The sequence below is a fragment of the Anneissia japonica genome, unplaced genomic scaffold (assembly GCF_011630105.1).
Source record: "Anneissia japonica isolate Jap-2015-1 unplaced genomic scaffold, ASM1163010v1 scaffold285014_len42548_cov114, whole genome shotgun sequence".
NCBI lineage: Eukaryota > Metazoa > Echinodermata > Crinoidea > Comatulida > Comatulidae > Anneissia > Anneissia japonica.
This window is the reverse complement of record NW_022690099.1, coordinates 1-26,145: the sequence shown is the minus strand read 5'-3', so window position 1 is coordinate 26,145 and position 26,145 is coordinate 1. Positions and strand designations below refer to the sequence as shown.

The 26,145-nt window shown below is 34.2% G+C and overlaps 1 protein-coding gene across 1 annotated transcript; it reads right to left on the bottom strand.

The window, feature by feature from the left end:
• Positions 1–606: 606 nt before the first annotated feature.
• Positions 607–25,619, bottom strand: LOC117099857. Its single transcript, XM_033239378.1, has 12 exons — positions 25,568–25,619; positions 23,582–23,655; positions 21,959–22,048; positions 21,627–21,800; positions 20,644–20,889; positions 20,242–20,436; positions 19,991–20,143; positions 19,309–19,599; positions 16,296–16,367; positions 15,056–15,257; positions 5,031–5,366; positions 607–4,487 (listed from the first exon to the last, which is right to left on the bottom strand). Exons 2-12 carry the CDS (start codon positions 23,651–23,653, stop codon positions 4,201–4,203), a joined length of 2,118 nt encoding a protein of 705 aa, XP_033095269.1. The 5' UTR covers positions 23,654–23,655; positions 25,568–25,619; the 3' UTR covers positions 607–4,200.
• Positions 25,620–26,145: the final 526 nt, after the last annotated feature.

The window sequence follows — 26,145 nt, the reverse complement described above, 5'->3', positions numbered from 1 at the left end:
TCGTTGTAAAATCAAGTAAAATTATAATTTCTCTTCTCAATTGTGAGTACATGTTATTAAAAATAAATGATAACCTCGCATTCAAAATGAGCACATTTTTTCAAAACTATCATAAATGACTGAAGAGTGTTTTGTCTATAATCAACAAGAACATTTGGTTTGTTTTTTTATTTATTTTTATGGGTTTTTTTTTTAAATAATTAAAGTAGCTGATAATATGTTCTTTTTTTAAATAATATATGGTTAAGCCCCTAATTTTGCTCGTTCTTTCGATTTGATCAAGTTTTGTAACCTACGTTACCAGGATTACTTATCTAATAGAACATTATAAAGATGATTTGCAAACATATTTGTTGTCATCATATCTATTTGATGTTAAAGAATGTTGATTAGGTAAATTTATTTAATGTGTAACGTTTACTTTCATAAATTTACTCGCGATTATAATGTACACATAATATTTTACTGTAATATACGTTACCTCAAAATAGATCAGAAATATATGCAATAGGGATAATTTCCATGAATGATAGCATTCCTATATAGAGAGTCACTGTATGTTAGGATATATGTAACAGAATGTAAATATATCAGCCACTGCCCATGTTTTTATTAAATGATGTTTATTATATGCTATATCAACAATAACATACGTTACCGTGTGTTTAACATACGTTACTTTTCACAACGTAGTAATCCTTTCAACTAGGCCTAAGCTATTGCCTGAAATTTTCAATTTTACATTTCATTATAAATATTAACTATTTTGTTAACTAAATATAGTCGAGACACAGCCTATAATAAATACCAAGTTGCTTCACTTTAATGATGGGCGTAGGACCATTCGAGGGAATCACACAGTTGATAAATACAAGGTTCTGGGTGTCAATTGCTCAATGCCAGTTTTTCTTGGAAGGTTCTAAAACTTTCATGTGTCGTTGGCGGCGTAAATAAAGTCATTTATTAATAGTTTTATGCCTTCTATATTTCATTAATATGGATTAATATTCCAAATTACTAATTAAACATGATTACTTAACACCAATGATGATTTACTGACGCGGTGTCCATTCTTATTACTTAACTACTTCTCACGTTTAGTTTGGTTCAAATTCTTGAACTGGTATATGAAGAAATCAGGTAACGTATGTTTCACTGCTTAAAAGCGACAATTAAAATTTCAAGTTTAAGATCATATTTAGCATAGATGACTATTCTACTTTTCATTTTATTTCATTCATTTTCATTTTTTATTTCACTTGTAATTTGCAACTTAACTTAACTACTACAAGTGCCGAGGACCAAGGAGGCCATAGGCCTGTAATTAAGGTCCCCGGACTAATCTAATGACCTAACTAATAACAATAAATTAAAAGGATTAAATAATCAAAAAAAAAAAAAAGAATTTCCAAATTAACAATACAGTATTCATAACATCCTATACTAAGCAAATATTAGTTATTACCTTAAATGTTTCTTGCAATAATATATGTTTTTTCCTGGCAATTATGATTACGTAACGTATATTACGTGCATTTGGCGACACGGATAAACTGTACCATAACCATACTAAACCCACCCACGATTTAAAAACTTAAAGTACAAACTGGCAACCTTCCTACCAGCTTACAAATCGGTAACTATAAGCCCTGTGGTACACAGCATTTATTGAATGGCAGATTGCTAAAACGGTATTTTTTTTTCTGGCGACAGACGAATTTTGCATATGACTATAAATATTGTCCTAACTCTGTTGTTAGTTATCAAAAATCCATGTAATTTAGTAAACTTTTCCAATATATTATGGTCTTTTGGATTTTGGTAACACTTTCCACATTATTATCATATTTTGTCATTCCCAGTTGATGAAACATGGGCGACCGGGTTTGCACTATTATAGTGAGCCAAGCCTGCCTTGCGTCTTATCTACCAAGCTACGGCTAAACTACAAAATGTATGCTTTATTCCCATGGGTACACATCTAAATTATGGATTTGTATTGCATCAGTATAAATAGATGCTTCATTCTCATGCGTATACATAAACAACATTTATATAAAACATGCTATTTCGTGAGAATATATCAATGCTACGGTATAATAATTATAAGTAACAAAATGAGTTAATTTCCTAGGTTATTAACATCAGAATACCTAGTATTACACATTTTGGTTATTCAGTGACTAATATACGAGGCGAGTATGCCTGCATATTTTTTAAAGGAAAGCTAATAATATCAATAGTTTCAGAATAATAGGAAATTTTCTTTACACATGCTGGCATTTGCCATTTAACGTACTTTTTTTTTTATATAAATGTAACTACATAATAGACATTTATAATTTTATTTCGTTCATTACAGTATATCTAATAATATAAAACATTGTTCATTACAGTATATCTAATAACATAAAAACATGCTATTTCGTGGGTACAAGTCAATATATATATAATATATATAATAAAATTACTTAATTTTCAAGTACATAACACCAGAAGTCCTATTATTATAAAAGCGGATTATTCACAGTTACTAATGGTAAATTTTCTATAGAACAACAGCTATATAATATTCAATAATATATTTTATTTCATATTATCCAAAACAGTGAAAACGATAATAATAACAGAGAGCATACTATAAATACAATACTGTATAACATCACCGTTATAAAATGTATAAAATCACAATAGAAACATTAAAAAAATATTGTAAACAGTACACAAATATTCAGATTGAATCAAGTTACAATATTACTATTATATACAAGGAACATTATGAGAAAATTTCCAGAGCAAGTGAATAGTCAAACATCTTGCTTAACTTGGGCTAAAAATAAATGAAGAGGTTGGTAAAAAATATCAATTGGTGGCTCATTGTTTGTAAACAGGGAAGTTTTCATATATATTTCCTTTACACATGCCCACGTTTGCCAAATAATGTACTTTTAATTTCATAGATGTAACCATATATAATGTACTTACATTGCATATAAGTTATATAGACAATTTTAATGCAAGATGTAATTTAGTGCCACTATATTTAGTTTATATACATTCTTTATTTATATATTTTGCCAATTGCAATATATGTGATCTTTTTCAATGAACTATTCAATTTGTTAATCCATTTTTAAAACTTTTCCAGATTTTTGACAGATAGTCAATCAAAAACGTGGAAGATATCTTCTGATGGCACTTTCTAACTCTTGAGATACCATTGACGCTGCGGCAACGCTTACGTGTACCTTCATACATTTCTTTCTACACATTAGTCATAGTCAGTACTTTGAGATTCCATGAATATTCTGGTCATTTTCTCGTCAGTACTTTGTTTGCATATCTATAAATTTTGGTACTGGTGAGAAAAAACTACATATTTTAAATCTAATCCTATCTTTAAATATCACAATATTATTCTCCAATAAGTTCATCGTAGTTTTTCCCTTCATGTATGTATTTTTAAATCTTTTCTACTCACGTATGTCATTTTTCTCTTGAGTAATACATCGACTGTACCTTGGATTAGGAGGTGCCATTTCTTGATCACCTTCCCAGGGACTATACGTACTGAACGTGAAAATTAATGACAGAATATGCCGTAGACTATTAGCTTCTTACATTACAATAAAACATCAACATTATTGACCAAACAACAACATACATACCTAAGAACAATGACTAATAAATTACAAATGTAAACAATAATTACAGTGAAATAGACCACCATAAATTATTGTGTCATCCAGGCTGAAGATGCTATTAAATACATAAGAGTATTAATAGCATCTTATATTATAACCAACGAAAGGAACTGAACCCATCACTGAGTATCTTTGTATAATGCAATATAATATATAATAATTTGGATTTTGAACTGATAAATCAAGAAATGATGGATTCTCTTTTATATAATCTGTACAAATAAAAGTAAAATATTATAAAAGATAGTGGTGATAGGCAGATTACAAAAAATATTATCACACATTGTATACATACCACACTATAGCCTACAAATAAAAGAATTGGCCGACCCCTTTGCATTAGTTGGTTGTTTAATACTAGTGTGGGTAATAACAAACAAAATACAATGTTTTTATAGTAATATAGATGTCTAATCACATTGTAATTATCATAAAAGCCACCATTGATTTTGTTTAATCAGTTATCACGGGCTGCATTACATCATCTTTATACCAATTAATAATTGTATTTTTCTTGGTAGTAGGTTTTAAGGGCTTCCTTGAGAGCATTGTGTTGGAATTTAGTCAATGCACACTCCATCGATTCGAGGTGATTTACATTAGCCTTTTGTTTATCTCTCCATCTCACCAACATTTCTAAACTGGCTTCAACAATTGATGGTCCAAATTGAGACGTAATTTGGGATAATTCAAAATATTCAAAGCCAAGAATGTGGCCAAGCGATTTCCAATCGTTATCAAGTTTCTCAGCGATAATCAACATATCAATATCTGCCAAGTAACCTGAAATAAAGATAGAAATTATAGCACCAACATGGTTTCCATATTATATTATTAGCCAAGTTGAAACAAACTTTAACAAATATGATACACATAAAAATAATATTTACAAGCCAATGATAACAGGTATAATGTGCTAACCAACGTTATGGTGATGGCTATTAATACAAAAAAAGTTGTTTAAACATTTAGAAAAATGACATGAAATATATATGTTACAGTGATGATACTAAAAATGTCAATAACACAAACATCTTGTAATTACATTTTTGCAATGATTAAAAAATAAATATTTGAATGAAATCATGAACCAGGATTGTGATACATGATGTAAGCAAATAAAGGTATCAATAGGACATGACAAATGTTCTTGTTTTTGTAAAGCTAAATGACTTTAAAAAAAAAGCAAAATCGGAATAACTAATATAAGAAGTTATCACACTTTCCTATTATGTTTCAATAAATTTAATGTTTTGCTAAACATTCAAATATACATAAATCATCCAGTATACTACATTATATTAGAATTTAAAATGCATTACTAACCATCTTTTTCCCGTTCAATTTGATGTGATGTTTGTACTGTACTTTGTTCTCCTGATGTTACATGGCGCTGTGAGGCAAAGAGCGAGTCAGCAAGACATGTGAGTCCATGATCTTTCAAAGCCTTGTCCATTACCTCCACTTGATTTGTCTCGTACTTCTGTATACTCCTCCATTCTATAAGCATATCCATTATTGGGCAATCCGGCTGCCGGTTACAGTTCAACATCTGATTTATCCTCTTCCACTTGAGGCCCAGTCTGACCCCCAGCAGTTTCCAGTCCTCTCCCATGCCTTGTTTGATACTGTGTAGATCATTATCTGCTAGATAGACATGACCTATAATCATAGAGAATAGTAGGCCTAATACGAATACGAACATAATTATAAGATGCGCAATATCGTAAAGCCCTGTCCAGACTATCAACGTTCTGTGACATGCCTGTGACATACATTTTGAAATATACCTATAGTATCAAGTAACATACTTCTAGTACTTCAGGGTTCCTCAGTCCACTGTTGAACATACCCCTTCTCTAAACTCTTCCACCTCTTTTTGTCTGATGTTTCTTTAAGTCAATATTTTTTAGGTCATCTCTCTACCTCTGTTTCTGTCTTCCCCTTTTCTTTTACTTTCTCTGCGTATCCATTCTGTTATTTTTCTTGTTCATCTGTTATCTGTGGTTCTGATCACATCACCTGCCCATCTCCATTTCTTTTTTGCCACTTCTGACATGATATCATTCACACCTGTTCTCCGTCTTATTGCTGTACTTGGTATTCTATCTAGAATCCGTATGTGTAACATGCGTCTCTCCATGTCTGGTTGTGTTACTTTTCCGTTATTTTCTTTGTGAGGTGTCAGGTCTCTGATCCATATGTCATATAAATGGTATCACACACTGATTGAATACCTTCCTTTTTAAACACATTGGGATTTTACGATTTTGAATAGCCTCTTTGTGTTTACCGAATGTCATCTAACACGATTTTATTCTTTCCTTTATCTTTTTGTCAGAATCCTCCATATTTGTTGGATGACCCAGATGTCATAATTTTCTAGTTTCAATACTGAAATTTGTCATGTACTTTGTCTTGCCTCTGTGTAGTGTAAGGCCTACTTTCTTGCTTTCTGTATCTAATTTGTTTAGTTATTCTTTCATTGATGATACTGAACTTGTTACCAGTGCAATATCATCCGCAAACCGGAGTTTAGTAAGTATATCCCCATCTATATTTATTCCTTCATTAACATTAACCACTCATTTTTCATATTTAGGGTTGTATTTCGTCTTAGATTTGTATAGATTGGAGTAGAAATTTGAACAGATGCCCATAATTTCTAATAATATTTCTTTTGTAATTTCTCTATTTTCATTTTTCATAGCTAAAATTCTTGTTTCGTATGTTTTAATTCTCTTATTTTTTTTGTGTTTCGTGGGTGCATCCCACATTTATTTCAACCACCATATTTTGCACAATTTGTTTTCAAAGAGGTATGTCAATATAATTTTTCCTACCAATATAATTTTTCCACAATGTATTGCGAAGTACGCAATAAATAATCCTAAGTAACATGAGGGTGATTTAGGTATGGAGATACAACTCCACAGGTAATAAACACAGTTAATAATATTTGAGATACACATTATTCCCTATCGGATCCGAGCACAAGACCTTCCAATTACTGTTCGAATACGATAAGCATTTACATAATTAAAATATAATAATTTAATTTCTTTTAATCCTTTTTTCCCACTTTCTAAAATCCTTTCTATCATTTCTGTTCTTTTCTTTCTTCTTTCGTACGTCTAATTTTGCGTGTTTGCTTGATTACGTTAGAGTATTCCTTTTTCTCTTATTCTATTTTGTTTTCCACTTTCTTTAGGTCTTTTCTCTTTCATCTAATATTTTTTTTTTTTTCAAGTAACATACATTTTTTTTTTTCTCTTTCGTGGGAGCAACCCACCTTTATTCTCTTTTTTTCATAGTAACTATTGTATACAACACTTAGATTTGTATAGATTGGAGTAGAAATTTGAACATATGTCCATAATTTCTGATCTTTCTTTTGTATTTTCTCCATTTTTATAGATAAAATTCTTGTATAATATAGTTATTATAATATGTTTAGTTAATAAATTAGTTCTTGGCCTGCTGAACGACGTAATAGAATGATAACCGCTGTAGTAACTTACAGATAACCCTGCTCACCGCTAAGCTACACAGATTTAGTGTAGGTACTGTAAACATTGGTAACAAGATACTGCATTATTAAGTAAGAACTTAAAAGTAGGCCCCGAAGTAGGCAGGCCTACGGAAGCCCGTTAGTGCCACCAGTGAATTAAAATTTAGGGACCGTTAAGTGGCGGCCGCCAGATAATAGGCAGTTTTCGCGGATGACGTCATAATTTATTCATCTTGCGTTGCGGATTACGTTAATTTCAGGATTTTACGTGCTCGACGTACGTTAGTTACGGGTTTGCGCATGTTGGAGTACAGAAACATGAAACTATTTATGTAATGAATGAATAAAGTTCGGGGTTTGTCCGGTAGTGAAATGATTATTCTACGTTTTAAGTGCTCCAGTTACCCCATGCATGTGTAATCAAAATTATGGTGATAATTAGCGAAGATATGAAGACAATTATTTCGAAGTTCCATCTTTCCAAGAGGGGATGCAAATGCTTTGTGAAAATGGGTACGCCATGGTACTCATTTTCACAAAGGAATACACGCAGCCAGCTAACAATATGCAAATGTTACAAGAACACCTGGGAAGGAAGGTGCAATATCACGTTCTGTTGCATAGCATACATCTGTAGGCCTACTGTAGCGTGGGGGTGGGGGACGGTAAGCATAAATTGGTTAGCCAACAATATGCAAATGTTACATGGAAACCTGGGAAGGATGGCACATCACGTTCAGTTGCCTAGCCTACTGTGTACTGCTGTGTAGCGGGGGATGGTGAGGCTATTTATTAGTAAGCCTAGGCCTAAGTAGACAGTGCAATTATATGTGATAGAAAGTACACTTTCGAAAGAAATAAATTAAAATAAGAAAAAAATAATTAACTAAGAATAATTCAGTTGCAGACGTACCTTGTTTAAGTATTGTACAATGCGGCTCTTGTAGCCCTAGCTACGCAAGGCATCCATGTGCAAAGCAGAGAAGGCATCCATGTGTCGTGTTTTAAATTGCTCGTGACTTGCACTTTTAAATCGCAATTATATTGAGTCATTTAACCGTATTTTAAGCTGTATTTGCTATTTGCACCCATGTGGCCTACCTTAAGTGAAGTTTCGACGCATTTTTAAAGCTTTTTTACAAGATTTAGTGATACGTTTTTGCGCTTCAAACCTAGGCCTAGGCCTACTCGACTGACGTCTTTACCCTGGAGAAAATCAAGCTTTGTACACCAGCGAAACCAAGTATAGCACGCTGACCGTGTTGGTATCTTGTGTTTGCCTGACGGTCCTGTATAGGCCTAGACATTCTCACCTAGACATTCGAAACTACGCCCAACGCTCAACCGAGATTTTAATACACCCTGATTTGTTGTGCACTGTTTTGTGAATTTTTTGCTTGCTGTTTATCTTTTTACTGTGTGGGAAATCCTCGCCGTTTTTTTTCCCCATTTAGTTGGGACGAGCCTGTATGTCGCCGTCATGTTTTTTCTTACTGACGCTGAAACCGAATGTAACCGGAAGAGATTTCCATCGAGATTGCATGCAACATCTAGGCCTACACGAAACATTATTAAGGAAACCAGAAGTTTGTTTTCAAATCTATACTTCTTGATCCGTTTGGCTTTATGTATTATTTTGCTTTGCTCTGAAGATTCAGACGAAACTTTAGCATATCATATTGACCACCAAAGTGCGGTATGGATCTGCCCAGCCTGCAACATTATTAACTTCACAGATTCTACTTTCTTCAACTTGAGCATGCAGTCACTTAATTTTAGTAACTCCTTTGAAACACTGTCGCCTCTGGACAATAATGATATACAAATTCCTCCTACAACTAGACCAATTGCTTCATCCAGTCCGAAGACCTCAAAAGTACCCAAAGTTTCGCCCATTAGACTACTAAAGTTGGGTAAGCTCTGGACTAAATCAACGGATAGCATAAATACAATTATTACCCAATTACCATATTTAAATCTGGCAAATGGACTATCGCCAAGAACATTAAATCAGAGGACATGAAGAATTCTCCTAAGTATCCAGTTAAGAAAACACTTCAGACCATTCCATTAATAACTATGCACAAATCTAATGGCAAATGGAAAATTACACGCCAACACACTGGAAGTAAAGCTAAATCTGCTGCTTATAACGACTCTATTATTTCTCAACCTACATCCCGGAGTAACTTAACATCACGTCCAGTAAAGGCCAATAGACTTTTTAAATTGCAGAAGCATGCGTGGCAAAGGTGCTATCTTAGGAACCTTTCTCAAAGAGGAAGACACTGATATCATCATTTGTACTGAATCATGGCTAGATTCTAATATTTCTTCTTCCGAGATCTTTCCAAATCACTTAAGAGTCTTTAGGAAGGACAGGAACTGTAACGGTGGAGGTGTTTTTGTTGTAGTAAATGAAAATATACCATGTCTTGAAAGAACTGACTTATCCCGGACCGGAAAGACACTGAACTCCTTTGGTGCCAAGCTGCGTTACTTGGACAGACACTATCTATTGGTGCCCTTTACAGGCCACCCAATACTGGACACTCCCCGATAGAGAAACTTGGTGAATCACTTCAAGGGATCAACAAAGACGTTCGATCACCTTTCACCATTCTAGGCGGTGATTTCAATGTCCCTGGGCTCTCCTGGGAAAATGACCCTATATCAGGAAGTGTATTAACCTTGCAACAAACCCTCATCAACCTTACCAACGACAACCACCTCACCCAACTAGTCACCTTCCCTACTAGACAAGACAGTAATGGTACAGCTAAAAGACCTCCTGATGACTACCCACCCGTCACTTGTTTTTTATGTTAGACCCCATACTGGAATAAGTGACTACTGCATTGTACAGTCAAACATCATAACCAAGACCAAACTTAACAAAAGACCACCACGCAAGATTCTTCTCTGGAAAAATATTAACAGCCAAGATTTCAAAACCCATGCGGCTCTTATCCAGGAGAGCTACTTCAACCGGAACCCGGACATTGCTTCGGTAGATGAGAATTGGTCATGGTTCTGGGACTCCATCCACAACATTGTTTCCTCGACTGTACCATATAAAATGGTCAAAGGTCACATTCGTGACCTCTGGTTTACTACCAAGTTAAAGAAACTTTGTAGAAAGGAGAAATTTTATACCAGAGCCAGAAAGACTGGCACCAAAGCTGACTGGGAAAAATTTATAAGAGTCGCAAAATTACGGATAGATCCATTAGGCGTTCACATAGATGCCATGTAAACAGCATTCTAGAAACAGAAATCCCGAAAAAACTTCTGGCGATACATACGCTCAAGAAGGAAAGATAACACCGGTGTCCAGTCACTAAAAGTTGGAAACAACTTTCTTACAAATGACCAAGAAAAATCCCTGGTCCTCTCAAATCAATCTAAGGGTACCTAGCCCATATCCAGATATGCCACCTATCACCATCAACACTGAGGGTGTAAAGAAACTCCTACAGAACCTAAATGTGTCCAAAGCAATTGGACCTGACATGATACCAAACCCCCATTCTTCAGCATATTTTCCAACAATAACTAAATACTGGTAATTTACCTCTAGACTGGAAAAAGGCGTATATCGTACCTATATTTTCCGACCCCGCAAATTACAGACTCATTTCACTCACCTGTACCTGTTGCAACCTTATAGACCATCTCACAGAATACAACATATTATCTGACAAGCAGCATGCCTTTCGTAAAGCAAGGTCCTGCGAGACCCAACTTATTTTGACCACTAACGACCTAGCAAAAAGTTGAGATGATGGATTCAGAACTGACATAGCAATCTTAGACTTCACTAAAGCTTTCGATGTGATCCTCACGACCGCCTTCTTGTAAAGCTGAACTACTATGGTATATGGCACTTAATTAGTGACTGGATAAGCTCCTTTTTGATGAATAAGCTCCAACGCGTTGCTGTAAATGGTAAGACATCAAATTGGATCCATATTCTCAGTGGCACTCCACAAGGGACGGTACTTGGTCCAGACCTCTTCCTTTTTTTACATAAACTATAGCCACAACCAAGTATCCAGCACCACTCGACTATTTGCAGATGACTGAATTATTTATAGACAATTCCGAACCCCCCAAGATGTTACCAAGATGATCTTAGTACTATGGTAAAGTGGGCAGGTACCTGGGATATGAGGTTTAATCCTGCGAAGTGTCAAACGTTGAGCGTTACCAGGAGTAGGCCTCCAGTAACCACATCCTACAGCATGATGGGAATCGAATTAAATAAAACCGATCGATGACAATATTTGGGTATAATCCTTCATAAAGACCTCCGATGGAATAAGCAATCTGACCACGCAGCCAACAAAGCTACCAAAATTCTTAACTTCATCAGGAGAAATTTCTACCACTTATCCGCTGCCATTAAAAAAAAACTCTACCTGACTCTAGTACGCCCTCACATTGAATACGCCACAGCTGCCTGGGACCCATACACCCAGAAAAACATCGAACACCTCTAAAAAAAATCCAGAGGCGAGCTGCTAGGTTTGTCACCAACACCTACGGACGTGATACATCTATCTCCTCAATATTAAATACTCTGGGCTGGACCCCTCTGCAAGAGAGAAGAAAACAACACCGTTGCTCATGTTTTCAGAAGATCCTCAATGGCCTGATGGGCATAAACCACCACGACTATATTACACCAAAACCAGCCAGACCCATACGAGGACACAACCAATTCCAAATCCCTCAGACAAGGACCGATGTTTATGCAAACTCCTTCTTCCCCCGTACTATTAAAGACTGGAATCTTCTGCCCGATATTATCGACTGCAATATAAACCCTGACCACTTCAAATCAGCACTTACACAGCAAAGCTACGAATAATAATTTTAGACCGACCACACTCTCCGCGCCTCCTGTTTAAATCCCTCACTGGTATATTATGAGGATAACCAACCAAGTACCAAGTACCAAGTAGTGGTGTTTATCCATGAAAAAAGCAGGCCGGGAAAGTTTACCTTACCAGGAAACGGTGACGTAATCTTATGACGTATGCATGTGAACTATATTGAGAGTGTGACGTCACCAAAAAAATAAAAACTTTCTATTATAAAAAGAATATTAATAACTACAAGGTTTGTGGGCGTAAATTCCATAATACGAATTAAGGGTAGCACCATCTCCTTGCCATACAAATTACAGCTCCCACTGACGTCTCAGTCGGGAAATACGGGTAGCTGAAGTTTTTTCTTGGAAATCTGACTACAAAACCAAATTTAACGTTCCACTTCTGACTTTAAGTTGTGGTTCGCACACGCCAATGAGGGAGGCATTTTTAAATTTTGGTCCGACGGGAGGAGATTAAGATCTAATACACTACCCCTTGATTGTAAAACATGTAAATGGTCAAATGATGTTTCAGGCATTTGCACCCTATGTGAAAGTGGAGAAATTGAAGATGTCAAGCATTTTTTACTAAATTGTCCAGCTTATAATATCATTAGAAAACAATATTTAACAATTCTTGAAAATGACCTTACTCTGTAAGGATTATGATACATAGACACTTTTTTCAACAACAAATGACGATATTAAACTTCAATATGTTTTAGGAGGAGATTCAGTCTTTATTTGTGATGAATCTACCTCTATTTTTGATAATTTCTGTACAAAAATACATCATGAATGATTGGGAGAAACGCTCACAACTAAAATATTCACAACAATAGTTTACTGTAAATGTATTGTTGCTTATCACATTGTGTTCTTTTTTTTTTTTGCTTTTTTTTTTACCACAAGTGGACTCTACATCGTAGTCTGTATTCCTTAAGTTAAGTAGGTCTACCTTGGTATAATCTTTTTGTTGTAAGAATTTTTCATCTTCAGATTTTATATTTTTAGGTTAGTTATTTTAGGCATTTGCTTTACAGTAGACCTGTATTTCTGAGTATGAAATGTGATTTTTTTTTTATCTCATCTAATTTAATATGTTATTTTTCTACCTTTCTTTAATTTTGTAATATTAATTCTTATACAGTCGATTGTTGTTTATTTTGTTCGTTAAATTTTACCCTTTTTTTGTTTGTACGAACGCACCAATTGATATTTAGTGCCACCGTTTCAAAGGTGTATGTTCAAATAAATAAATAATTAATTAAATGAACTACGGGGTACTTTTGCAACTCCAGATGTCAGGTTTAATCATGTACACGTCGACTTGGTTGGGCCACTTCCACCAGCGGATGTTAATACTTATCTACTTACCTGTATTGATCGCTTTACCTGTTGGCCAGAAGCCATTCCAAATCCTAAAGTCACAGCAGAAGCGGTTGCTAAGGATTTTGTAGGAGGTTGGATATCAATCTTCGGAGCACCTCCAACGATTAATACAGATCGCGCGTGGTCGCCAGTTTGAGTCTGCATTCTTCGATTCATTAGGTGCTCCTTAGACTGCGTACTGTGGTTAAAGGGAATTTGGATGTTCGACGGCGGAACTTGTTTTTGGAACAACTCTTAAACTTCCGGAACAATTTGTTTCACCTGTTTATGATGTTGAGCTTGATCCATGTGATTATGTAATAATAATAATAATAATAATAATAATAATAATAATAATAATAATATAATAAATAATAATAATAATAATAATAATAATAATAATAATAATAATAATAATAATAATAATAATAATAATAATAATAATAATAATAATAATAATAATAATATGCAGGTTTTTATATAGCGCTCAATACAACTACAAGTCTAGAGCGCTTTTTCACATTATTACCCCAGTCATTGGAACGATGCCTATGGGGAAATTCCACAGTTTGCCGCATGAAATAGGCTATACCAGCGCATTTTGCACTCGAACCTCCTTAGGTACGCAATTATACTCCTGGGTGGAGAGAAGCAATGCAGATAAAGTGCCTTGCTGAAGGAAACAAGCGAAATGCACAGCGAGGGATTGAAACCAAACCGTTCCCGCTGCGCCAAACCACTTCCACTAACCATGGAGGAATTCACTAACATGTACATAGAATAAAACGTGTAATGCAGAGAATTTGACCATTACCTACTTGCCCAGCGGAACGAAAATCTCTACTTAATAAAGATTTAGCAAACCGTACATTAGTTCGTTCGGAGAGAGTATGGAAACCACTTGAATCCTCTTACACTGGGCCTTTCAAGGTTTTACAAAAAACTGAAATGTTGCTTATCTAAATGAAGACGTTGATAGTTGTATCGTTCCAGAGGTCGGTGTTAAACAAGCATCACCCAAGTCGGACGGTAATAAAAAACTACCAAGTTTCAAAATCGAAGTCAAGAACAACGCAGTTGCGACAAAATCGAACGCGACGTGTTCATTGGCCAAAGACGTTTGTAGATTATGATTGCACCTAAAAAACTAGGACAGAAGAAGTAGTATTGTTTTGTTTAGGCCTATTGGAAAAAGAAAATAAAGACTTCATCACTCGTTGGAACGCCCCATCGATCTAGGGGGAGTTGTAGTGACTTGTTAGCGATTTTACGTATCGCTAACAGCAGGTGTTAGCGCTAATTTACACAACACAGATTTTTTTTTTTACCTTTGAAAGGAGTAGTTTGGTTCTTCTTTGTATTGAGACGTGTACGTGAGGACCTATTTTCCACACCCATAGGAATTACGGTGCATGTGTGTGGTATATTTTTACTGCATCCTGTTACCGTACTGGAGACGTTATTTTATTTTTATATACAGTATGTGTATCTTTGTTGTCTTTGGACAACAACGCCGAATATACAGAAGAGTAAAGCAGTGAGTATATGCGCTTTTATCCTTCCTACTGTTACTAAAATAACAAGGTTACCCACATGTCATATTCTTGAACAGCTTCTGTAGTTTGTTGGTTTCTTGAAATCCCTTCACGCATTGGATACAATCGTTGTTTAAACACTCTTCCATATCATGAAAGTGATCTTGCAAATCTGACCAACACATGACACGAAGTACATAACTAGGGTGCTTAATTCCACGCGTCAACGTTTTCAACTCTTCCTTCAAATACTCCAACACCTTAAAAAAAAATTAAACTTAGTCTACTACAATTAAACATTACGAAATATAAATGAAGATAAAAGCACTTATAATACCAGTGGCGTAAAAGGCGGGAGGGGACAGACTGCCCCCGCTGACGGTTTTTACCGGGCTGACCAAGCCGTCGTACCGGGCTAAGTAATAAGAGAAAAGAAAAAGGGGAGAGGGAGGGAAAGAGAAAGAAGGGGAAAAGAAAAGGAAAGAATATAGGAAATGAAAAAGAGAAGAGAAAAATAAAGACAAGAATAAAAAGGAAGATATTATAATGTCCAGACTCACAACACCCTCCAACCCCTTCTCCACTTCAAAAAGTATCCATAGTTCCTTTGAAAGTAAGCCGCCAGATATTCTCCGCAGTGGCGTAACTACCGGGGGACAAGGGAAAATATCCATCTGTGGATAATCTTTACCTACCCCTTGAAGATGCCCTTTTACCCCCTGAAAGTGCCTAAAAATCTCAAATTTCTTGTTAAAGTAGGCCGGTTTTCTCTCAAAATTGCACATTTTACTGAGTTTTGATCAATTCCGACGAAATTAGAATTAAAAACATCAAAAAAATGTTTTTCGAGCTTCGCGCGCATTTTGCGCGTGTTTTTTTTTTTAAAGGGTTAGCCTTCTAAGTTATTTAAACACATAATAGTCCCAAACTCAAGAAAGAAAAAAGTTAAGACAGATCGTTTTACCTAAAAGAAGGGGCCTCAATGTGTAATGATGGTGAGACAATATGTTTGTAATAGATAAAGCCATAATGAAAATGCTTATATTCAGTTTTAAAAAAATGTGTGTGGCCATATATAACATAGATCACAAACCGGGAAAATTATTACCTTTGCCCCCCTTCCCGCCCAAGACCCCTGAGCCTGCATACTACAGGTATAATTAAAATTATTAAAAAAGAAAATGTTAAAATAGAACTACTGTTAACTAAAAGTCGCATTGCTAAACTATTGTGTTATCTTATTAAATGTCTACATCTAACAAATAAATTATTTATTTTTCAAAGTAGTATAATATCACCTGCATGCACACAATAGGACTTAGTTCTTCTGTCCCAGTATCTGTAGGCTTACCATTGACTGATATTTCAAGCTAAAATTAAAAATCGAAAGGTTAGAGTCATTGAAACGTTTGATAAAATGCAAAAAAAAAGAAATAAATTCATCAAGGTATTAGTAAATAGTATATATTTTCTTAAACGAAGTTATAAAAAAAAATATTGTTACTTGTTTCTATCTACAATAGCTATATTTTTTTTAATTTGTTTTGTATAAAGACTACATTTGTGACCAGCTAAAAGATTATTGTTAGAGCAAAGTGATAAAATACAAAGGGCACGCATCTTATGCATCGATGCTGTATTGTGTATGTTGATACCATCTGAGACTTTTGTTTAACAACACTTATTGTCCTTTTGCCATCAAATATTTTCATATTCTTCGCTTTTCATTTTTGCTAATATAAATTACCGTCTAGAAGAGGGTCATCTTAAAATTTACTGATCAATAAATATAACCTTACACAGTGTCTAAAGTACCATTCAAACATTTTGAGAAGGTATGTATGAGAATCGCTGCCTCTTAGCTTTCCCATGAACCTTAGTTAAAACCAACTGTGAGATTATACTCTTGCATTATTCGTGATCTTTCGTGAAAACATGATTTTTGTGGTACACCAAGTCAAGTTGATATATGCAAGAAAATATATCTAAAAGTGATATTTTGAAATTAATTGGGTTTCTGTTTTTCTAATAAGTTTAATATGTATACTTCATAGTAGCAAAAGTTCCGAGTTCAGTTACCCAAGGTAAACATGTATTTGAGGCACATTTTGTAAAGCTATTTTTCCAAATTGATAGGAAAACCAACACAAAATTTATCAGTTGTTTTTCATTTCTTGTACTCATTTTGTCATGACAGCTCACATTTTTCAAAAGGGTTTTTTAATATATTATATATTTTACACATTGCCTCATTTAGACTTCGACGTTTACTTTGACATCGATGGGCGAGACTTCTTGAATGTCACCATCCCTTGCATTGCTGCTTTATTATTTTGTTGTTATTTTGTATATTATGTTAAGCGCCTCAAGGTTATTAACATTGGCGTTATATAAATATTGATTATTATTTATTTTTTTTTATAATTATTATTTTATGATTATTTACTATTAGTTTATTATTATGATTTTAATAATTATTACGCAGTGTTTATTATACCGGCGCCGGAAAATATGCCAAAATAGTAATTTTGTCGGTCTATTCTCTGATTGGCTATTGTAAAGTATGGCGTCATCAAATTTCCGGTAGCGAGCTGTATGGTTTCCAGACACCGGCATAGAATCACAATTAGTGGGTTTTTTTTTTTTATCAGCAAGCTTAGTTAATGTATAATAAAACTAACTATTGTTTAACATTGTTACCCACAGAAAACTTCAACACTTTTAAATACTGTAAATACTTACAGTATTAAAATCATGATGGTCATGTTTGTATTGTATCGATCGTATAAACAATAGCAATAAAATTAATTAAGACACTAGTGATTTGTCAGGTGTCAGGCGTGGTCGGGCGTCGCTAAAACCATTCGAAAGTGGTCCAGGGGCAAAGCCCTCCTCAGCCCCCACTCCAAATTCCCCCACCCTCAACAAGGGGAGGGGGGTCCGCCCGAGGCACCCCCGTAGTGTCTCATTATTAATTATTGAATTCAAAACAGAGAACATTCAAATAGTATTGTTCGAATATATACCGAACCCGTTGGGGAAAATTACAAAATCCTACAAAAAAATATTAATGGCCTATAATAACAGTGTGTATATCAATGATCATGTAAGGATTTGCAGTCTGTCTCGGTCAAAGCAGTCTACCGATTAAAGACGATCACAGTGTGCTGCAGTTCTAAAAACTGCACCACCAATCGTCCGCCCTACAGCGGAATGAATTTCTCATCATCACTAGCCTAAGTCGTGGTGGTTGAATGGAGCTAAGTAGGTCTACTCTATCTACTGTAATCTACCAATTGTCTGACACAGTTAGCATTAGGAATCTCTCTCAGTTTGCCAATATGTCTTGACATATATCTTTTTCTCAGCCTCCTTTTATTTTTCTTTATTTAATTTAATTTTTTTTGGTTTTAATCAAATTGTTTTTGTTTCGACATCCAACAAAAAATATCACCAGCCTGTAAAAAATTCATCAGCCATGGTGTTTTGGCTTTTCGTATTTCTTTCCCGATCCTTCGTTCGCGGCGGTCTTGGTTTGATGATTCAGGCATAATAAACACTGCTTAATTATAAAATATTATTTTACAATAATAATAATAATAATAATAATAATAATAATAATAATAGTAATAGGACTAATAATAATAATAAATATAATAATAATAATAATAATAATAATAATAATAATAATAATAATAATAATAATAATATTAATAATAATAATAATAATAATAATAATAATAATAATAATAATAATAATAATAATAATAATAATAATAATAATAATAATAATAAGTTACATTTATTTAGCGCATATTGCACAGTACCTCTTTACATAACATTTTAAAAATTATAGGAAAGAGCTTGAATTTACAATATAATAGGGTGTGGTGGCAAAACAACGCTAGGTCTCAAAGTGTCAAATATCCGCCTCTGCCCTGGCGCATTCCCGGTCCCCTACCTAGGTGGCGCGAACAAAGGAGCAGGTTTCACATTTGCCCTGCCACAGACGACCGGGTGCTCAGAGTCTGCGACCAAGATAGCGGCCCCTAGAGACAAAGCAGGCCACTCCGTTGTGAAGGAACACGATATAAATTATTAAACAGTTAATTGTTGAAATAAATGGGTTTTAAGTAAGTGATTGTATAATTATGTTTTAGGAACATGCAGGAGGTTTTTAGATGCAGATCTTAGTGAGCGATGTGAACGATGCTCTTCAATGAGTTCTCAGATGTACGTGGGTGAGTTATATAGTTTACTTTTGTAAGTGACCAGCAGTATTTTAAATATTATGTATAACAACTTAATTACCTTCACGCAGGGCTTGTCATCGATGATTAATTGACCTAGGCTGAGAGTGTGATGTCCTAACTTAATGGTTGCCCTGTTGTAGAATAACTCGGGTGCAGTCGTGTAGCCTCTAGCTTTAACCATTTCAATCAACTTGACAACTAAACGATGAAAGATAGTATCGAGTAGAAATCCATCGGAATTTATGTAGATAGATACCATCTGATCATTGTCCTGTGTACAAGTCATTTCCTCCCCGCTAAATTTCAGTCGGCATGGTACGAAAAACAAACGAGATGCGTTCTTTTCGTTCTAATTAAAATTGAAAGCAAGCCAAATTAAACAAAATTATAAATATTTCTTATATCTTTCAACAATTTTATTTTGATCCATAAATATAACTATACACTCATTTATTGGGTACAAAAAAATCGATTTGTATTAGGCCTACCGGATGTAGGCCTACCGTCGCTAGTCTACCTGTGAAAACAGATCGTTCGAAACTTTAGTGCGAGTACAAATCCTATTGTTTTTACAGATGGATCAACAAAGAAGTCTACGATGAGAGAGTATCATGTTTGTTAAAGTAAATGTGTGATCACCCTCATAACAATAGCAAGATATATAGACCTTCAGCAGTTTTAACATGACACTGACAGGTTCATCAGTGCTATAGTATAAAAACCAAATTACAAAAACAAACCTTGATCTGTTCGCACAGTAGTCCAAACTGTTTCATCAAGTTCAAGAAGACCTTAAAGGTAGTTTCATCTTCGGCAAGTTCTTCGCTCCATATATATCTGATTAACTGTTCCTCTAATATACCTTCATATTCAAGTTTATCCCATATTTGGATCTAAAAGTACAGTAATTTTAAATTTAATTTTATCTGACTAATAACTGTATCACGTATAACAGAATATGTTTATAGAACATATTATTTTGTTAACTCACCATCTTGTTGTTAGGATTCACTGCTGTGATGAGTTTCTCGGTAATATTATTCACCTTCCTTGGGTTTAATACCACTATATCTCTTAGTTGTCTGTTGTGTTTGAAGTGCATGACAATTCCAAGATCGTGTAAGTAGTTGAGAGTATGTTTGAGATTCTCTTTTGAAATTCCGCACTGAGTGGCTAATTTACACACCTTCAGTAATACAACGTTATTATTTTATAAATCAGAACAACTATAAAGACTATAATAATTAAGGAAATTTGAGATACTCTACTAAATTACTAATTATTACTCATTTTATATCAGTTTATTAAGAAAACTGAACAAGTATCCAGAAATTCAAGATAGTCGATAACAACATATTTTTTCATAGTTTATGAAATGATAATGAATTCGTACCTCATCATAAGCTACATGAAATTTCTGTTGACCCATTTCCTCTAATAGATGTTGAAATTTATACCATGTAAGTGGAATCGTGTTTTGCATGTCTTTCAGAAATCCATTAATATCTTGTTCAAGTGTTTCCTGAAACTCGCTTCCAGTTGGAGACTCGTTGTCGATAAGGTACATTTTTCTCACCACGTAACTTTCATAAGGAGTGCCTTTGATTTCTTGAAATAATATTCTAAACTGTTCTGCAGCCTAAATATAGAAATCACAATCATTAATTAGACAATGCAAATTGCGTTTTGGCACAGCGAAAACGTTTGATTTCCCAACCTCGATCCTCGAGTTTCAACCCCACGTTATGCATTTTGACTACTCTACAAAGGTTCCAAATACATTAAAACAAAATACAGCAGTTGAGTTTCTGGTGGTAAGGTAAATTATTTTTTTATTGAGTAAAGTGAAATCAACTGCACGACGAATGAAAGTAAAATTATAAAGCGAACAAGAAGTTAACAATTCAGAAAATCTCAATGAGATGCTGTGAATAAGGCAAAAGGTGGGCTCATTGTAAAGACTGCACGCCAGCAGCCCATACTAAGAGCAAGTTTTGCAGTTAAATACTCTTTACTCAAAAGACAAGTAGTAAATTAAGACACAGGAGAATGGACTGATAACCTATAAAATACCGAAGGGGCACTGTATTAAACATGTGTCAATCCCTCGTTATGCATTTTGCTTGTGTCCTAGAGCAAGGAACTTTATATTGCATTGCTTTTCCACCCAGGAGTATAAATGGTTACCAACTCAAGCGCCGATTACAGCAGCAACGTTTAAGCATATGGACCAAATGACCAGGGAAAGAAGCTTTGCATCGGTAAAATAAAAAAAAAATTACGCCATATTAAACGAATAAATAAAATAAATAAATAAATAACGAAAGTTTATATTTCTTCCCGAATGTTGAGATTAAGATTAAAATAAAATTTTACCTGCTCCATCTTTTCTTTATCTGTGACTTCAATGTGGGTACCGACTACCACGATTTTAGGTTTCTTTGTTTTTAATTGCTGTTGCTCAACTTCGATTGCGTACGTAAATATCAGTTCCATCCGATATTTGATAATCTGTATGATTGTCATTTCATTTGTCATCGTTTTTTTTGACTAATGAAACAGGAAAAAGTTTACATGAATCTTCAAATAACAGTACTTTTCAAAACAAGGCCTGTCAAAATTAATTGTTAATTTAAAAACAATTAGCTATATGAAATACCGACTGCAATGTATGTCAAAATACTGTGGAAGAAATATTAACGATTTACCATTCTAGAGACTCTACACTTCCTTTTCTTTCCTTGCATATTTTCCATCAAATTGAACTCAATCAAATACACATCGCTTGTCAGTGAAATCTAAAACAAATTGTAGGAATTGTTAAGACGTTCTGCGGCGGATGCAGGATTTGGCGGTAGGAGTGCGTGCAAAAAATTGAAGAATTAGTACCTTAGATGGCCGGAAATGACACATTTATAATAGTAAAATTCATCATCATCACATAAATATATCATTATATAGTCAAAATGAAGCGCCAACAAATTTTCATGATCTTGTTTTTTTTTTATCGTCGATTTTCGGCAACCATAAAGATCTAAGTAGTATGTGTGATGAACCATAGAAAATATAACTTAAAAAACATTCTCTTTAATGTATTTACTTTACCTATTTCAAAGCAGTGAGTCCTCAACCACCTCTGTCCCACCATGGTTTGGGCTGTGGTGGGTGAGAATATTTGAGGAAATAGTACCTTTAGATAGCTGGAAATGACACTTATATATAGTGAAATTCATCATCATCACACCATTATGTCTAGATAAAGCGCCAGCAAATTTCTCATGATTTTTAATCATGGATTTTTGAACACAGCGATCTAATTATTATGAGTGATGTACCATAAGAAAAAGAAACACTTTTTTTAATTGTATTTTCTTTACTTGACCTACCTCAAAGCTGTGTGGCCACATTCACCTAAACCCCACCACTGTAATTTGTGGCTGAGGTGGTAAAATTTGGGAAAATTTTACTGAAGATTTCCGGATGTGACACTCTTATATGTAAAATTCATTATTATCGATCTAATTAATCGCTGTGATGTACCGTAGAAAATAAAACTTAATTGTCTTTGATGTATTTACTTACCTACTTCATGTGCCAAAAACCAATTTTATCTTTGCACGCTTTTTCTCATACTTCTCAAAAAGGCACGCGCACTCGAATCGTATATGATAGGTAATTCAGATGTTTGTGGGCAGAGTATACCGATATCTTGCTATAAAATTAGATGTACTCTGGCTGTAGACCTACCGTGCTCTTTCGTTAAAACTCGAGTCATTTATGCAGTTTATTTCAACAATTTTGAGGCATATCTTCTTGATTCCCGAAAAGTGATGGTGACCAAACTTTTCTCCTTAAAAATATGTTGGGGTGGGGGACGTGTTCCCCTTCCCCAGTGCATGAGTCCATTTCACCTCAGCCCAAACATTGTTTGGGCTGAAGCGCGAAAAGTGTGAGAATATCGAGCTCAGGGTGCCAGGAAATTGCACTCTCATACCTTTAAAATCATACCAATAATTCATATCAACAATATAATATAACAATTATTTTTCCTAATAGAATACGACCACACCCTCTGCACCCCCACCCCCGCATCCGTTCCAGAAGTTTGAAACTATGATGTTTTAAAACTACTACCGTACAATATACTAGTAAACGTTTTATTATCTTTATTGTTGGTTTGTTTCACTGTCGTGCTTATATCCAGGCAGGGCTGACATGTCGTTACCTCAGTGAGTTTTATGGTCTACACAAATATAAGTTTTTTTTTATACAGGCTCTAAAAGTGACATCATGTGTAAATTTGGGAAATCTATATTAATCTGACTACTTACTGGGTGAGTAATATTGTATAGCTGCTGATCAGCGAAATCCCAAATGTAAGTAATGTCTTCGTTAGCAATCATCTCTGAAAATAAGAATAATTTATATTTTTTTTTACGTTCCTTATGGTTTTCACGCCTCCAAAGCGCTTCAATGATTTACTATAATAATTACCGTACATTACATTGCGTGACACATACATCTCTAATAATTCTCTGAAATTCAAGATTAAATAATTTTGATAGGCTAAAAGATAAACGTTTACAAAACTTCTGAGATGCAGCATTGTCGCTTGCTGTCTGATTTTGAAGAACACGTTGACGTTGAGATAGTATAATACATACTCCAAGTATCGAAATGCACGCCATCGTGTCAGGATTCAATATTTCGACATTAATTATGTCATCATCAGGAATGAAAAGTATCCATATTTGCAAGCTTATGCACAAGTACCAAGTGTTTCACCAATCAAAACATTTAGTAGATGACATAGTTATGAATATACTAAAAGATCAAAGCATCTTTACCCTTCTGATCAAAGTTACCTACAAAAAGGCAGAGAGCTCCTTTGAAGCTTTCAGCCCATTGTTAAGCAATTGAGTTGTCATGCTAATAACTGATGGGTCGTTTAAAATGACAAATGGAATATTTGATTTAGCTGCACGAATAATAAAATTGTTATTTGAACTTGAGTTACATAGGAACATTTTTGTTTTTTAGTTGGCCTAGTTTTTGGATAATTATAAGTACCAGGCCTAGAACTACTAACAATTATGCATAGGCAGGTAATTTGGATTGGTCATGTACAATATGTGATCACTACTCAAAAAAGTTTTAGAAGGCGGCTTTCTGAGGAAAGCACAAAGAGGGAGGAAAAGAACAGCATTTAATTGATCAAATGAAACAGGGTGCCAGTTAATTTGACATTAAGAGAAAAGCTGAGAATAGACCGCTCTAAAATAAGGATAACATCATAGGAACCTGTAAAAAAAAAAACAGAGCACCAATGAATGAACGAATCTTAGTTGTGAATTATAGGCCTAGTAAATAGTATTGTACTGTAAGTGCTTCTTGATTACAAGGCTTAAGCCAAGTTAATTAACGGCGAAATTATATAATTTTATTTAATTATTATTATTATTATTATTATTTTTATTATTATTTTTTTTATTATTATTATTATTGTTATTATTATTATTATTATTATTGTTATTATTATTATTATTATTATTATTATTATTATTATTATTATTATTATTATTATTATTATTATTTAATATCAATTACATTAAAAGGTTTAGGCCAAGTTCATAAATGCCGGAATGATATATTTAATTTTATTATTTAATAATATTTTTCTTACGCACTGTCCCATTTTTAATTTTATGTTTCAAATTTGTTTCAATTTTTTTTATTTCAGTCAATGTCATGTGAAGCTGGACCCTAGCTTAGCTAAGGGCATATCTAGGGAGGGGCCTATAGGTAGGACCTAAACCTGTAATTAGGCCTAGGTTAGCCTCTTTCAAGCTCTAGCCTTAATTGATAGTACGTAGGGCCTACTACTGGTGGTGGTACTAGCTGTTGTTGTTGTAGGTAGTATTACATTTGATAACAAACATACAAGAAGCTCACAGTTAGTTACAGACGTATAAATTTAGATTTAATAGGCCTATCGTAGCTAAACAAAGAACAATATACCCGAGCGTCACGACATTGTGAAGCGCCTGCTCTTAACGAACTCAAGTCGAGTCAATCCGAGACGGCCCGAGTTGAGTTTCATGCAAATGGTTCGTACGGAAAAAAAAATCGCAGGCCGATTATCGTTATATAGTAAAATAATTACAAATAATAATAAATTAAGAACAATAAATATTACCAATAGTAATGTATAACAGAATTATAAATGTTTTAAGTTTCATTCAACTAGAGAGGACTAGAATAATGCAGGTTTGAAACAAGGTATACCACTTTTGAAATATTAATCCAATAGTAACAACCTGTGTTATGTTCCTTTTCAAATAATTCCAACACTTCAGCATCCTGTGTATATAAAGAAAAATAAAAATGATATGTTAATGAAATTATCAATGTTTTAATTCAAACTATCTAAAAAATAATTCTGCTAATCGCCTCATCGTAACTTCACTTATCTCCTCTGAAACCGTTGGCAGGAATGTGCTCATATCTCATACACTCAGGTTTCTATATGTGAGGATTAAATGACAATGAATGATTAAATGACAATGAATGATAAACTTTATAATGATCGTAAATTGCACTAGAGTTTGGTTGGGTGATTGCACTATCATAGGCCTAATCACCCAACCAAACTCTATTTTACGATCATTATAATGTTCATCATTTATTGTCATTTAATCCTTCGTTAATTACTTGATGATCACAGTCTACCGCTGCATTTGTACTACCGAATTTACTCTGCACATGTTCAGTCTTACGATTAATCAATCTGTGATAATCTTAGTCATTAGACAATTTTATCTGAAGAGTGCTGCACCATGTATGTGTAGCACGAGACTAAATAGTAATAAAAATGTCTAATCAAAGCTACTGTTGA

Excerpts from the sequence above, each read along its gene's own strand:
- LOC117099857 (XM_033239378.1), bottom strand. The coding sequence starts at position 23,653 with ATGATTGCTAACGAAGACATTACTTACATTTGGGATTTCGCTGATCAG. Across the intron at positions 21,801-21,958 it reads AGTGTAGAGTCTCTAGAATG|TCAAAAAAAACGATGACAAA; the intron begins GTAAATCGTTAA and ends CTGTTTCATTAG. Across the intron at positions 5,367-15,055 it reads GCTGTTCAAGAATATGACAT|GTCATGTCTATCTAGCAGAT; the intron begins GTGGGTAACCTT and ends CTATGATTATAG.